We start from the raw sequence: 14,431 nt of genomic DNA, 5'->3' as shown, positions 1-14,431 counted from the left end.
GTCTTCCCACTAGCTCCCTTCTTCCTGCTCTCAGCAGAAAGATATCCACTGGGCCATTATTTTTAGTACAGTTTACTTTATTAATGTTCATGAGTGGCAAATAAATCTGTAGAATTCAGGAAGTGTTTCACAACCCGAAACAAAGAGCCTTAAATGTATCACAGTTTTGTTGCAGGAAATGCTATTCAGCTAGTGCAAGCTGTCAGGATTTTTGACAGTCTGGATTTTGAAATACGTTAGTTAACAGAATCCTTGGTGGGCAGAGGAGCAAAAGTGTAAGCAGCTGACTTAAACAAAGGCAATCTGGAATTAAATTTTCATTCAGTAAGCAGGCTGACCATTATTTGTATTTTCCTGATTGTTTGTTTTTGAAAGCTTTGCAAATGCTAAGCTTGTGCATGAAATGCTAACGGTGCTTTGATGTTTCCTGGCCCAGACACCAGCCTTCCATCTTTTTTACTTTAAAATTTTATCCAGCAGGAAAGTAGCTCATAGGATTAATTTAGTGTCTTGTCAAGTTTAGGAAAGCTAGTTGCAAATCTGACATAGGAAAGACAAAAACAAAAATAAGAAAAAGAGGATGAAAAAATGCATTTCAACATTTCTCTTTCAAAGAACAAATGTGCAATCTGCAGCAAACCTAAATGGCAGAATCAACACTTCCAAGTAATTGGTAGAATTTTTCCTCTAGCTACCTTATTCTGAAGAGCATAAGCAAGATAATAAATGACACTTGTCTCTTTCTAAGAATTACGCATATCATATCGCATATTACACCATTTTATACATAGAGATAGAAAAGTAGATGGATTCAAGAAAACTTATTAAATTTACTTGCTTACTTGCCACAGGTACCACCTGCACTCCAGAAAGAGTGCCACCCGTCCTCAACCACAAGAGCCACAAAAGAACAAACTCTGTTGTAACGTATGATAGAATGAGGCTAAAGCCGTAATTTAGAGTATTAGCACTGCCACAAAATACACTGAAGAATCCCACACAATTTTTAATCTCATTTTAATGGCTCAAGAGATAACTGTGTTGTAAATCCACATGAATTACAAAATGATTACACTAATTTTTCAGTCGGGCATTCAAAGGTTCTCAAGAATTGTATGAAGTCAACAGAATATTTTAGTATGGTTCATTCTCCAGAAGAATATGATTCTGCCTTTAATTCTACCTTTAGAATCCTTTTATCTGTTATCTTCTAATAGAGTGAAGTTATTCCAATTGTTATCCTCCATAGGCTCTTTTTATATAGGCAGGACCCTGACTGCTTTGGTTTTTTGTAAGTCCAGATGGGTAATAAATGGTTGCTTGAGACATTTTTGGTTAGAGACTTTTAGAGTAGAGTATCTACTTTCCCAAAGTTTGGGAATATTCAGATCAAAGAGGTCTTTGAATATATAGAGAGAGTTTCTACAACCTGAAATTCAGCGTGAAGTTAGATTTAGGGATTTTGTTCAGATCTGTCTTTGCTTATTATTTTGAAACATTTATGTGGCTAGATATACCAAACAAGACACCACAGAGAACATAAAATTATAGACTGTTAATCAGGGGAATTTTATTATCTATCCTTTTTGGAAGTGCTGTAAATGAGACAAGTATTTCTGCATTTTCATAAGGCATTAAAATTGATTTCCATTGTAACTGCAGGGCACTGCAATTGCAAATAAAGTAACCTGTCTATAAAAATGACAGTACCTTTTAACACTTGCTTTTCTTCTTGCAAACTTGTCATAAACAAGCACTAAAACTATCTCCAGTCTAATTCTGTGGCATCTCACAGCTCATGCACCTGCAATGCTGGCTTACAGTACCTTGCCAGCAAAACACAAGGTGTCACTTGCAACAGCCAGCAATCACAATTTTACCAAACTCATCATCTTTTGAGATGTTCTACAACTTCACACCATTTCACAGCAAACCATCTTGTCTTGTTTTTCCAAGGGATGGGCAGACATTTAGCACCTGGGAGAACTACATGTGCCCAAGACCAGCAAAGGCAGCAGCCGCTCAGTGAGAGAGCGCATCCCTCCAAGAGGCACCCAGGGCACACGTGGCACCTCACAGCCACCTGTGCTAACTGATGCCTTGCCACAAGAAAGCAACTGTGGTGGGAATGCCCTCCGCTATCGCAAGCACTCTGCTCGGCAGCGCAGGGAGCTCACCTCTTGAGGCCAGCGAGAAACCCTTGTCACAGGGTTCCTCACTTACACTGAACACACCAAGGCAGAAGCCCCGCCTGCAAAGGAGCAGTCAGCCACCTGGTCAGCGTGGCCCCAGAAAGTGAACAGGTTCCAATGAATCCCAGCCCCAACCACTGTCAGCCACCACTTTTCTATTGCACGTCTTCAGGACTATCACATTCACAATGGTTATAACACAAATCTGCTGAACAGAGGTGAACAGCCACACTCGGCTGAATTATTCAGCACGTTGGAGTGTGCATGGAGCTCAGATACAAGTCTGTTGGTTCAGCTTCTTTGGTCAGCGGAAATTCATTGTCCTGCAGTCTCTTCCAACTGGGATGTAAAAACTCATACCCAGGTAGGACCATGCTACTGCTTAGACTCCAGACTAAAACTGAAGGTAGAGGACAACAGGCTACAAATCAGCCTGCTATCAAACAGGGACTTTGATACTAAGTTGCAGTTTAGCTACTCCATGACGTACATGAGTTGCTGAATAACTAAGAATTTGGTCGTGTTTTTATTTCTGCATTTAGTGTTGCATCACTGAGAGTCCACATTTGTAAGTGTATGTTTTCACAAAGAATGTCAGACCTTTTTAAAACAATTCCAAGACAAAGCAAAGTCCACTTTCAAATCTTGCCAAGATGCAGAGGGGAAAAAAAACACCTTGAGGTGGGAATCTTTAGTAGTCATGTATGTAATCAAGTTTCATGATTTGAACAGGACTTGAAAATGTATGTGATATTTTTGTTAAAGCAAAAAGCAATGTTCTAAGCACACACCACTACAAAAACTCCAAAACAACCTCTGTAGAATTAGTATGTGAACAGTTGAAGATATGTTTTTTACATTTCATGTGCACTGGCTCTTCATTTAAATATTTTCCCATAATGATAATGGGTCATATACATAGCTATATATTAAGTAAAGTTAAATCAGAAATTGATTTGGCTCCATATTCTTTCAGCTAAGACTGTAAATACCAGGGTCCTGTCTGCTCTGTATGAATAAAAATGGCCTCAGTGGAGTTCTGCCAGTTTATAGCAGCAGAAAATCAAGGCCAGAGGATCAAAGGGTCTTTTCCATAAGAGCAGGGATTTGTTTCCATGCCATCTTCTTCAAAAGGTTCTGAATTATCTAGTAAGTACTCTTCATACTAAAATTATTTTCTTTCAGAGGCACTATCTGTATACAAGTGTACATAATGATACCTTTGTGCATAAACAAAAATACATTTAGAACACTAACAATGTCTGAGTCAGAGTTGTCTGCATCTCTTTTCATTTCTTCAATTTTTATCTTATTCTTTCACAACCATTATCTCGGCAAATAATTACTCTTCCTTTTACACCCACAAGGAGTAACTCTGAGCATTAATATCCAAGCTTGCACCACACCAGCCAAGGAAACAACCCTTCAGATTCCTGCCTCAGTGGAAGGACTACTACACTTCCCATAAACTCAAGGAGTTCCTCCCCATAACTCAGGCTCCATCAAGACTGTGTAAAGAAACAGTCAGTATCCTTCTGTTAACACCCAAGTAAACAACAAGTTTAAAACAGAGTAAACAACAAGCTCACTGACCAGTACGGATGCATAACTCCATTGCACTTTAGACATCAGTGAAGTCATGAATACAAAGGGATTGGAGAGATGCACCACACGACCTTCACCTCCAATGGGTTCACCCAATATCAGAGATTTTGCAGTTCAAAATTATTGTCAGTGTGGTAGGGAGAAAATCATATTCCCTACTCCAGCAGCCCCTAAGTCAAAACCAAGTAGCCCTTGAAGTTTCCTGTTCTATGCATGACTTTTGCCTTTACTTTTTTAGGAAAAGAGGAAAAATGTTTAGAAAATACCATAAATAGAAAAGAGAAGGTCCCTCACCAACCCCTGCTGACAATATTAAATATTAAAGAGAATACAAGTTACAAGAAGAAAAGATATATTAATCAGACTCCAAACCACCTGACAAACACTGAAACAATTTCAATAACTAACTCTATGTACATGTATCAAATTTAACAAACACATAAAGTATGTTCTTAAAAATGACAACCTCGTAATGGCAAAGAAGAAAATACGCCTCCTCTGTGAAGGATAATCAAATGAAAGGTAGAAGCCAAAAACAACCAAAGGGGCAGGCCAATAAAATGTCATATTCAGAAAATGTAGACTACACTGCCTAATCTCCACTGTGATACCCATTTCTGTTAACAAAGAGCAAAAATCTAACTCATAAGTGGTGTAAATGTACGTGAATTATCCCCATTTCTCTGCATAAGATGGATGTCTCTAGACTTCCAGTTTTGTTGGGTATTCTGCAGCAAAGTGTTCCTTTATATCAAACAGAACCATGTAATGACTATACTGAATGACACTTATGGAGCATAATAGGTACTCTGAACATTTGGTAAGAGAATCACCTGCCTGTGAGAGAAGAAACTGAGTGCTGGATGTATCCCTGATGTACCAGGAAAAATTGATAATGAAATGAATAGAAAATGCACTTAAGAGATTCTGGAGCTGATTTGGCCTGAAGATCATTATGAACTTCAAGTTTTTTTATTAACTCTACTGGCAACAGGATTCCAACAGTTTGGGTGTCTCATACCTTTCTAAAAAAGCACACCAAAAAAGTGCCAAATTCATCATTTCAGAAACCCTCAAAAGTTCACATTTACAGTTGACTCTTTGTGTGCAGGACAGCAAACTCTTACACAAAGGTTCTCTTAGACTGAAGGTTCCTTACTTTATCTTTCCTATACATACATAAGTTAGTGAAGTCGTCTCCCTTATTTTTCTGTTGAGGCTTTTAAAAGCTGACCTTGCTATCTTTGTAGAGAAGTTCTCGATTTCTTCCTCCCAGATTTACTCATGGATCTGTTCCAGAACATACTTCTTATCCCTCCCATTTATACACATCATCTGTGTCTTCCAGAAGAAGATGAATTAATAATTAGATCTGCTCAGGAATTTTTAGCTGTACGTTTCATTGCAAAATACCAGTTGGATCTGAAACTTAATTCAAAATATCTTGGGTTCAACAAAACACTTCACTATTTAAATGAATTAATTTATTATTTTAATTAATTAAAATTCACATTTAAATTAATTCCCATTTATAAAAGAGAAAAAAAAAAGTTTCCCAAACAACAGTATCTGCTATACAGCCAATTGCATCAAAACTGTTTTAAGTACAGCACAGGCATCCTTCGGAGTGCAATGTTAAATATAAATTTCTCATTACCTTCTACCAACAAGGTCCTATACAGACCAGTTTTTCTAAATATACTTGTAGTTTTGTATCACTTTCCTTAAACATCTTGCCTGAGACCACTTTCTTTTCTGGTTCTTGTTAATCTCATTTTTAAATTATATCCCCTTAACTGAGGTAAATACTATTCCTCAAAACAAACACTATTCAGATTTTAGTGGCATGTGATTATGGTCTACAAAATTATTGATCCAGTAAATTTCCTTTGGAGCATCAAAGCACCTATTTTGCTTCTATAAACTGGTGACAATGGAGCAGCCAACTGGCCACAGGGATTTCATCCAGAGCCTTTAAACAACTAGTGGTTTGGCCTATAGTCTGTCTGCTCAGGCACTCTTACCATATTCATCATGTTAATCACCCACTTCAGAAATAATGGAGATAGGCCAACAACAAAATGTTGGACAATAAACTTGAGCTAATGCAGTTGTACCAGAAAATGACCAACAATACAATTCAGTGTTATTATGTTAAACCAAGCCTCAATAGCAAAGCTTCTACAGTAAGCTGAAAAAAATTAATTCCAAACACCTCGTAGCAAGAGTACATACTACCTTATATCAAAGATGCACTCTCCCACCCATACTACCTGACCTTTACTCAACTTCAGAGTTTGCTGCATTTCAGTGATGCTAAGTGTAAGCCATAACCTGCAAAAAGCCCAATAATCTGACAGCCTTTCAACGTCAGTTCCTTAAATGGATGAGATCACTATTTTTTCCTCTGTGCGGAAGGCTTTTTGTAGCAGTTCGTGTTTTAATTGTTAGGAGTTGCACCACACCAATTTTGATCACCCCAAAAAGCTTATTGGAAACAGGAATATTTATTCCTCTGCAGAAGTGAAGTAACTCAAAAGACAGAGAAAAAATCCCAATACTCCCAGATTGATTCACTCATATAACTCTGTATATTTAAGTCTTACAGTGATAGGAGAAGAGTTTATAGACTTGTCAGCTGCAAGAAGCTCTTATCTTCATTACAGAAAGAACTAAGTAAAAGGCAGTTTAGGACTAGCTCTGCACTAGTCAGAAACTGTCAGTACCAGATATAAGCAAGAGTAGCCATAGCGCTGTTCTGAATTCCACCAGCTTGTTTTGGTCCTATGGAGCCAATTACTCCAGCATACTTAGCCTGAGCCAATACAGGATACGGTCCACTCAAGGATTTTTCCACAAAAGGGAATTTATGGCTGTCATTTGAGACATCCTTCCAACTGCCTTGTTTCACCTAAAAAACAGCAAAGTAGCTGAGCACTGGGGCCTAAAAATCTGGTGACTGACCTATAAAAAAATCCCGTCGGGTTTGGGGACAAATACAGACCTCCTTAGCCAACCTGAATGCCTAAGCAGGTCAGTGTAATAACATATAAAAAGAATGGAAATACTTCCTCTCTGGCTGAAGGGCTACTATACAAGCAACTTTGGGCAAGCACCATCTTCCTATTCTGTGTTTTCATCAGGACTCAGAGGAGGTACAGGGAAAGGCAATCTCAGGCTCTGAGGCACCTTGGTAGAACAAGTAAATCTCGAGGATGTCATTTACAGACGACACAGATAAAAACAGTAAATAAGGGTACAATGAAGAGACAGATTTACCCCCTAAAAATATTATCTCAACAGCACTGCAAAGAATGCCTTTGACTCAGTCTTCAGCTCATGCTGACTTCACAACTGTCCCCATTTTCTTCTCTTCAGACAATTCTACAATGGCCTTCAGCTCAGCTTCAGAGAACTTAGGGGTCAGTGCCACATCATCATAATCAAATTCTTCATCCAGTGAGAATGGTTGAACATCATCCCCTAGTAGCTGTAGTAAGGAAAAACAGACACATAAATAATACTGCTGCAAGTGATGATAAGGGAGCCCAAAATACAAACTTCTAATTAATATTTAATTAAACTAATTTTTCTGACTCTAGCACTCTCAGCTGATTAAGCTCTTTTTAAGTAAGAGAATAAATTCAATTATTCAATTTGACCTAATTTAAGCCATTTAATGTGCCCCATTTGTACTGTACTGTATCTGAATGAATATCATTAGCTAATTTTGCTCAAGGCAAGGAATCTAAAAACCACCCTTGCACACATCTATTACATTCCTGCCACTTGTAGTGGCAGGATTGTGGGAATACGGACAAGTTATGTACAGCTACGTTAAATTTCAAAGACAGATTCCATATCCTTAAAATCTGGGCTAGTATCACATAAAACTTCAGCGCACATGCATCTGATACTAATGTAACATGCTTCCCAGAACACAGTTCCAGCAAAGGAAATTCCTGGAATGAGAAAAATGACACATAATCAATTTTGAGATTCTAATAATTTCTTCTCACCATCACAGAAATACACAATTGGCTGGTTTGGATTTCTTGCATGATGAACATAAAAGTCTTACAGCATTTGCCAATATTTGCTTTGTTGACACAGTGTACAGCATTTCTATATTGCTTCTTGGTAAAATACCTTAGAACACTCTGCCTATTAAATAAAATAATGAAAACAAGCAACTATGGCAGGCTGCACACTGATAAGGAACTGCAGGGGACCATGACACAAAAGGTTTATGGTAAGCAGTTACATAAAATTAATTCCAGAGCTATACAGGAGACACATCCTCACTGCCCAAACTGTACAGGAATGCCTCCTATCCTTTGAGAAGTTAACATAAAACGCCTAGAAATTTCAACTATGACAAACAGCACATCTCCACAAGTGCTCTGAGTTTCAAAGATGTAAGTACTTCAGTATCAAATCAATAAAACTAAATACATGCTTATTTTTCCAAACTTCTGATGAAACCTCAATGAAGCCAATGACTATGGACATATTTGAAGAATTTGTTTTGCTGAAAGGGAGGAAGAACACTTAGTATCTTATGGTCACCACTTAGTTTAGGAGGCACAGTATCCCACACAAGTTCTGGTAACATTTTGTAAGAAGTTGCATTGACACAGGTAATGCCATCCAATGATAAGTCAGAGAAGTGGTAGCTGGATTCCTCTCCAGTGGCCAGGTACCCAACAGACATGGCAGCCAGCATCTTGCCAGTATCTACATCTTTTATTAATAAACTGTAATATTGCCTGATTCATCAGGAAATATTTTTTCTGGTTTTGTAACATTAGTCATCTGTATTGCTTAATGTTCAAGGGATCTGGCTTACACTGGCTTCAACAGATGTTGAAGCATATAAATCATCCTAGATGCTGACCTGTAGACAATAGACATTTATATATAAGAAAACTAGAGGTGGTTTAGAAAATGGTATTCATTCTGCATGCAAAGATTATCTTGCTTATGTCCATAGACTATCCCAGGTAAACCATCATTAACTTTTATAGACAGTGCATTCAAGAAACGTTTACATGAGACAAAGCCTGCACACAAGCTCTCTTTTCCATTACGGCTAAGGTCAACTCCTTGACCTCCTCACCATATTCACATCCACTTTCATCTTTTCCCCAGGGAAAGTCTCCTAAAATTCCACACCAGTAAGGGTACCAGCAACTGGGTAACAACTGGCACCAGTAACCAGGGTTCATTACTACCTGTCTTTCCTTTGCAGAAATCCAAAACGCTCTTCTAAAATATGATGCAAGGTGCAAATATTTTTCAGTTAGTTTAGTTGTAACAATATTTGTTACCACATCTGTAGGTAACTAAGCTAAGAAGAGTTTAAATTACAGTAAGCCTTCAGAGGGATTCTACAAAAACAAACCTCTTCTTCCTCTGTCAACTGTTATGGAAAGTATACACACATTCACTATGCCCTTGTGCTGACCTTCATGTCATTCCGGGAACATTTTACGCAGATGCAGAGAAATACCTGAAAAATTTTAATTTAAAACACTTGATCCCAAAATGCTAACTGAAATTAGATGCCAGAATAGAACATACCTAACTATACTGTTAACAATTTTTCTGGTACCCACTCGTTGCACATTTGAAAAGTATATTCATATTGTTATTGTATATTTATCAGCGTGCTTCATCTCTCAACAAGTACTCAAAGCACTAGGGATTCTTTTTTTTTTTGCTCCTTATCCCAAGAAGCCATCCACTTCAACCTTCCAGACAAAGCAATCTAAAATTTTTATACTGCAAACTGCAATTTTGATCTATTTCAAAAGGGAGACATTTTGCTATAGAACACTGAATCCTCTGAGCTGATCAAGTTATTATCTTGTTATTTTTGCCTAAGGAGCTGAGAGAAATACGTGAATTTCAGGTGTCTAATTTAACATCTAATTGAAATCTTTTTGAGAGCTCTCTGGGAACAGAATTTTGCTCTATTAGAAAACTGCCAGTTTGCTTAAGATTGCTCCTGTGATTTACTCTCTGAAGAAAAAAATCATTTTCATTTACAGTTCCTCCATGTCCAAATTAAAGGGGAAAAGAATGTAATATTCGTATTAATAACTGAAGCATTTTGCTAGAGGCTGCTTTACAAAGTAATGTTGCAAATAAAATACCTTAAATTTGAGACTTTCAAGTCTATTAATAATTGGCAACTTAGTTCTTTTTATTAATCCATGTGAAGTTACAGTTAACTGAATAGCTTGTCTCTGCCCTTCTAAAACCTTTATTTCTGTGTAATTATGGCACTCCATGATTCCACTCATTCAAATTATGAAAAAGATGCACATACACTCACCAATGATTTCATTGTATACTGAAGGGAAAACTTACTACTTCAATATAATAGTTCAATAACAATAAGTAAAAAAGGGAGGAGGGGGAGGAATATATGCTATTATCTCATACAAGCTTAATATATACTGGGGTACTTGGGAGAAAAAAAAAGTTAGTCTTGAGTTTGGGGCACTGGAGTGGGAGCCAATAAATCTTGACCAATTTTCCACTTCTGCTTCATCATTCTGGACAAGTCACTCAATCTTTGTGTCTTTACTGGCCTCTGAGAAGATGTAATTCTTTCACCTTCTTTCACTCAGTCAAACCTGTCTTTAAGTTCTTCCTTGTTCTTATTGCAATTATGCACAGCACTTAGCAAAGGCCCATCAGTAAAACCTTAAATCAAAGGAACTCAATGGAAGCGGTATTTTAGGTGACAGATGCTGCCATTCCACAGATAAAGATAAAATGATAGGCATGGTAAACAGTTATTTGAATGCTCAAACTAAGGACAAACAAAGGAGAATAGAAGGGCAGAATTCATCTTTCCTGATCCCAACCATGTAAAAACTGGGCTTCTAGATTAAGATAGTCAATTAGCTAAAAAAGACCCAGCCCAAAAGTAAGCCTATGGATGGATACACACCACAACTTAGGAAAAATGCTTACAGCAAGTGGGACGAATCACTTTCTGGAAGTGTTTATCTCCCTTTCTTGATGAATTCTATTAAATTAGACTACATTTAAAGCTGAAGTTAGGTGAGATGAACCCCACTTTGAATGCATGTTTATAGTTGAGTGGATGGAAAATAATCATTCAGATGTACTCATATGTATGCAAGGGGAGAAATAAGAACAAGTAAAGACCCTACGAAACAGACATTAGGACATATTGTTAATTAAAAAAACTATGATGTCTTTTATGAAAGAAAGCATTAAGTAGAAATAAAGGAAAGAATAAATATATGGGTAGGGAAGGTGAATGTTCTATGATAATGTACTTCAGCCATGGAATGAATGTTGTTTCAATTTGCAGTGGCCTGAGGGGGGTCATGTATGCTGCACTGTTGATATTGAAATCCAGGAATATATTTATGTCTAAACCCAGGAAAGAAAGATGAAGCAACACTGATGGACAACATAAATAATTTTCTGTGTCATTTACTTAGCCTCTTATCAACAGCTTTTGACCAAAAAATATTTTCAGGGAGACAAGTTGTTCTTTAACAGTTAGCCAAGTTATATACTGGGTCTTTGCAGAGCTTCTTTTTTCAAACGTTCCCTAGCAATACATTCAGAGATACACACCTTCCCCTAAAGTCCTTCAAAAATATGCCCATAGCATAGACATTTGACATCTTACATTGCACTATTAAACTTCTTTATTTTTTCATAAGGAATGGTTTTCCATTCTCTATGAAAAAGCGATTAGGCAGCCACATTAAGTTGCCCTTCTCTAACAGATTTGTTTTGATGGACAGAGAACAGTCTCACTTCAAAGCAGGGATGTCTCCAGGGAAAATCTTTTTTTTAAACTAGTCCTCCATAAGCAATGCAAGACTTAATTTTCAAGGCAATGACAATCTGAAGCACTGAGGGATTTTAAAATGGACCTGCTCAGTCTTGACAGTTCTAAAAATCAGGCCAGTTACATTATCTAAATGAAGGCACAAATACGTGTATAACTTGGGGGAAAGACTGCCTTCATCCTGAGTAACCTGGCACCAAGCAAACAGCTCTAAAAATCGTAAGCCTTTTTTTTTTTTGAAAAATGCAGCAACCCTTAACCAACATAATAATACACAGTTTCTCTTTCAAAACCCAACTTTTCCTGAAATGGAAATCAATTCTGCATGCAGTAGGTTCTTCATCTATTTTTCATGAATTATAGTTTAAAGAGTCATATGCAATCCTTTAGGAACACTGCAGGCTGCTGCAACTCTCCTTCTTTAGTTTTATACAGAAGTTACCAAATGAGAAAACCATAAAAGCTCATTCTAGGTTTTTTTTGTGTGTGTGCCAATGGATATTTCTCAAGGCAAAAACCTCAAATTATGTCAATCCTTAGGGAAAAGTGTGAGTATTGTTATTCACAGAATGGTGGGTATTAAAGCTTGAAAGGTCATTTTAGAACATTTACTTTTTCCCAAAGCAGACTTGTTCCTTATAGTAAAGAGTTTATTGCAAAGAACTAAACACAATTGAGCTCAGGAAAGGAGGCACCATATGCACTGCTATAATATCAAACCTTCATTGGTCACGCATCATTTATAAACTTGATTTAAGTCTCATGGGACATCAATAAGCACATGAAACTATCAAAACCGGCCCATTTTAGCTGGAAGCCAACTTCAGCCTCTATTACAATGATCAAGCAGGGGAAAAAAAGTGGCGAAGAATTCTCTGTAATAGAAACATCCCCAAAAGTTAATGCTCACACTGACTATTTGGATAGGAAGCTTAATGACTTAAAATAAGCCTGTGAGCAATCCACACCTTCTGTTCCAGTTTGAAAAGAACAGAAATTCTGGGGGAAAATGGCAATTCTAAATTAAAGCCTCTATTGATTGAGTCTGATTAAAAGACTCAGACTGTATAGTGCAAACCTCTCTACACCAGACTTAGACAATGCAGATCCTCAGCAGCATCTAGCTACTACTAATTTCCAAGAGGAAAAATCCCAATTCTGATCACAATACATTCTAAAACCTTTTTTTCTTTTAAATATCAAGTTAAAGGGATCATTCCCTACCTCCTTGTTGCAGAAGATGGTTCCTATATTCAGCCCAATGAGAACTGCAGGATGTTGTAAGATCATGAGATCACTAGGAAATTAAATGGCCCGAGTAACAACTTGTTAAAAGGTCAGGAAGCGCAAGAGTTTACCTGAACATTCTGTGAGTTACACCAATTAAATATGAAAAAGCTCACACACATTTTTAAGTATTGAAGTACACATTTTGAAAATGTAGATTATATAGTAGCAGCGTGCAAGACAAAATAGTACCTTTCTGTTAGAGTGTTTATCTCAAGTCTTAATGTCCTTAAGAACTCATTATTAATTTAAAAATGAATAATGTGACTAGTTAACTCATAGAAGATCCACACACTCCATCCATACCTTTCTGTTCTTGTTGTAACAACATTAGAAGCCAACAGGTGAAAAAAACCCACCCCAACCCCAAGTGTTTAAATAAATAAATCTGACCTCATACCTCTTGGCCTTTGCTGTCCGACAGCTGTGGAACTGACAAGGTTCTGAACTTTGGTTGAATAGGCTTATCAAAAAAGGGTGTACAGTAAGTCACTGTCTCTTCCACCTCCCCTGGGAGAACTAATGACTCTGCTGAATAAAAAATAGCCAACTTTAACCTTTCATTCAATGTATAAATTAGCAAAATCCCATGTAAAATTCTGTAGTGCTCAGACACAGGCAGAAGCTTGTTAGTCAAAGTGTGCTGTACTTGTTGTTGCATAACATATAATACAGGCAGCTATCTTTAAAACACCCATACAGTCCTGAGCTAAAATCTAGATAATAAAATGTACTATACTAAGGAAAAATCAAACTTGGTTGAAAACAGACAGGTAGCTCTGCTTTCTTGAGGACTCTGAATTAAAAATCTGGATGTATACGCTCCTAAACTCAAGAGAACACCTGTGATTAATGTCTTTCATAACAAAGAAAGAAGGTCCTGAGCAGAGATTTCTGCAGTACAAGTTATAAAACACCAGACTGAATACTGGTCTTGACACTGATTAGCTGGGCAGTCTCATTCAGCTCTCTTTTACTAGTTTAGTTTCACCACTTGTACGTTGGGCATAAATAATATTTGCAAAGCATCTTAACATGAAACATTAGGTAAAAATACCTGGTAGAAGTACTAATATTCCCCACTAATGTGCCAGACAACTCTCTTGTCCATGGATATTTTACAGGTGTTTGTTCCTCCCTGAGCTTTCCAAAAAGAGGTACCTGAAAGGACTTCCCTATATCCAGGACACAGCAACATGTAACCTTTTGACACAGGCAGGATTTGGTCCACAGTTCACAAATGCACAGACTTTCTGAATCACTTTTGCTTTACATGCTTAAGCAAAACATTCATACTGGATTTGTTCTCTGTGACAGCTCAGAAGGATATGCCTTAGATTTAGAAATATCTTTTAACATGAATCAGTCTTGGCTCTGCTACAGCACAGATGTGTCCATCTTGTCCCCGTGATGTTTTTATGAAGGAACTTAAGGGGACCATATGTCTTGTAATTTAGTGGAAGGATTATGTAAATCTACCTACTGTATTTTCTAGCTGATA

At 37.3% G+C, this 14,431-nt stretch overlaps 1 protein-coding gene across 22 annotated transcripts in view; it reads right to left on the bottom strand.

Annotated features, from left to right (window-relative positions):
* Positions 1-1,000: 1,000 nt before the first annotated feature.
* Positions 1,001-14,431, bottom strand: part of IFTAP (intraflagellar transport associated protein) — a 48,652-nt gene continuing 35,221 nt past the window's right edge. For 21 of the 22 annotated variants that reach the window (XM_080397532.1, XM_080397531.1, XM_080397519.1 and 18 more), the window contains 2 exons: positions 13,331-13,461; positions 1,001-7,287 (listed from right to left, as the gene is read on the bottom strand). In XM_080397532.1, the coding sequence (XP_080253658.1) occupies positions 7,135-7,287; positions 13,331-13,461 (284 nt within the window). In that variant the 3' untranslated portion in view covers positions 1,001-7,134. The remainder of the gene's footprint in view (positions 7,288-13,330; positions 13,462-14,431) is intronic. The other variant, XM_080397527.1, reaches the window with a different exon arrangement.

This window comes from Falco punctatus (genome assembly GCF_963210335.1).
Source record: "Falco punctatus genome assembly, chromosome: 7".
NCBI classification, from domain to species: Eukaryota; Metazoa; Chordata; class Aves; order Falconiformes; family Falconidae; genus Falco; species Falco punctatus.
This window is presented reverse-complemented; position numbering and strand designations above follow the sequence as displayed.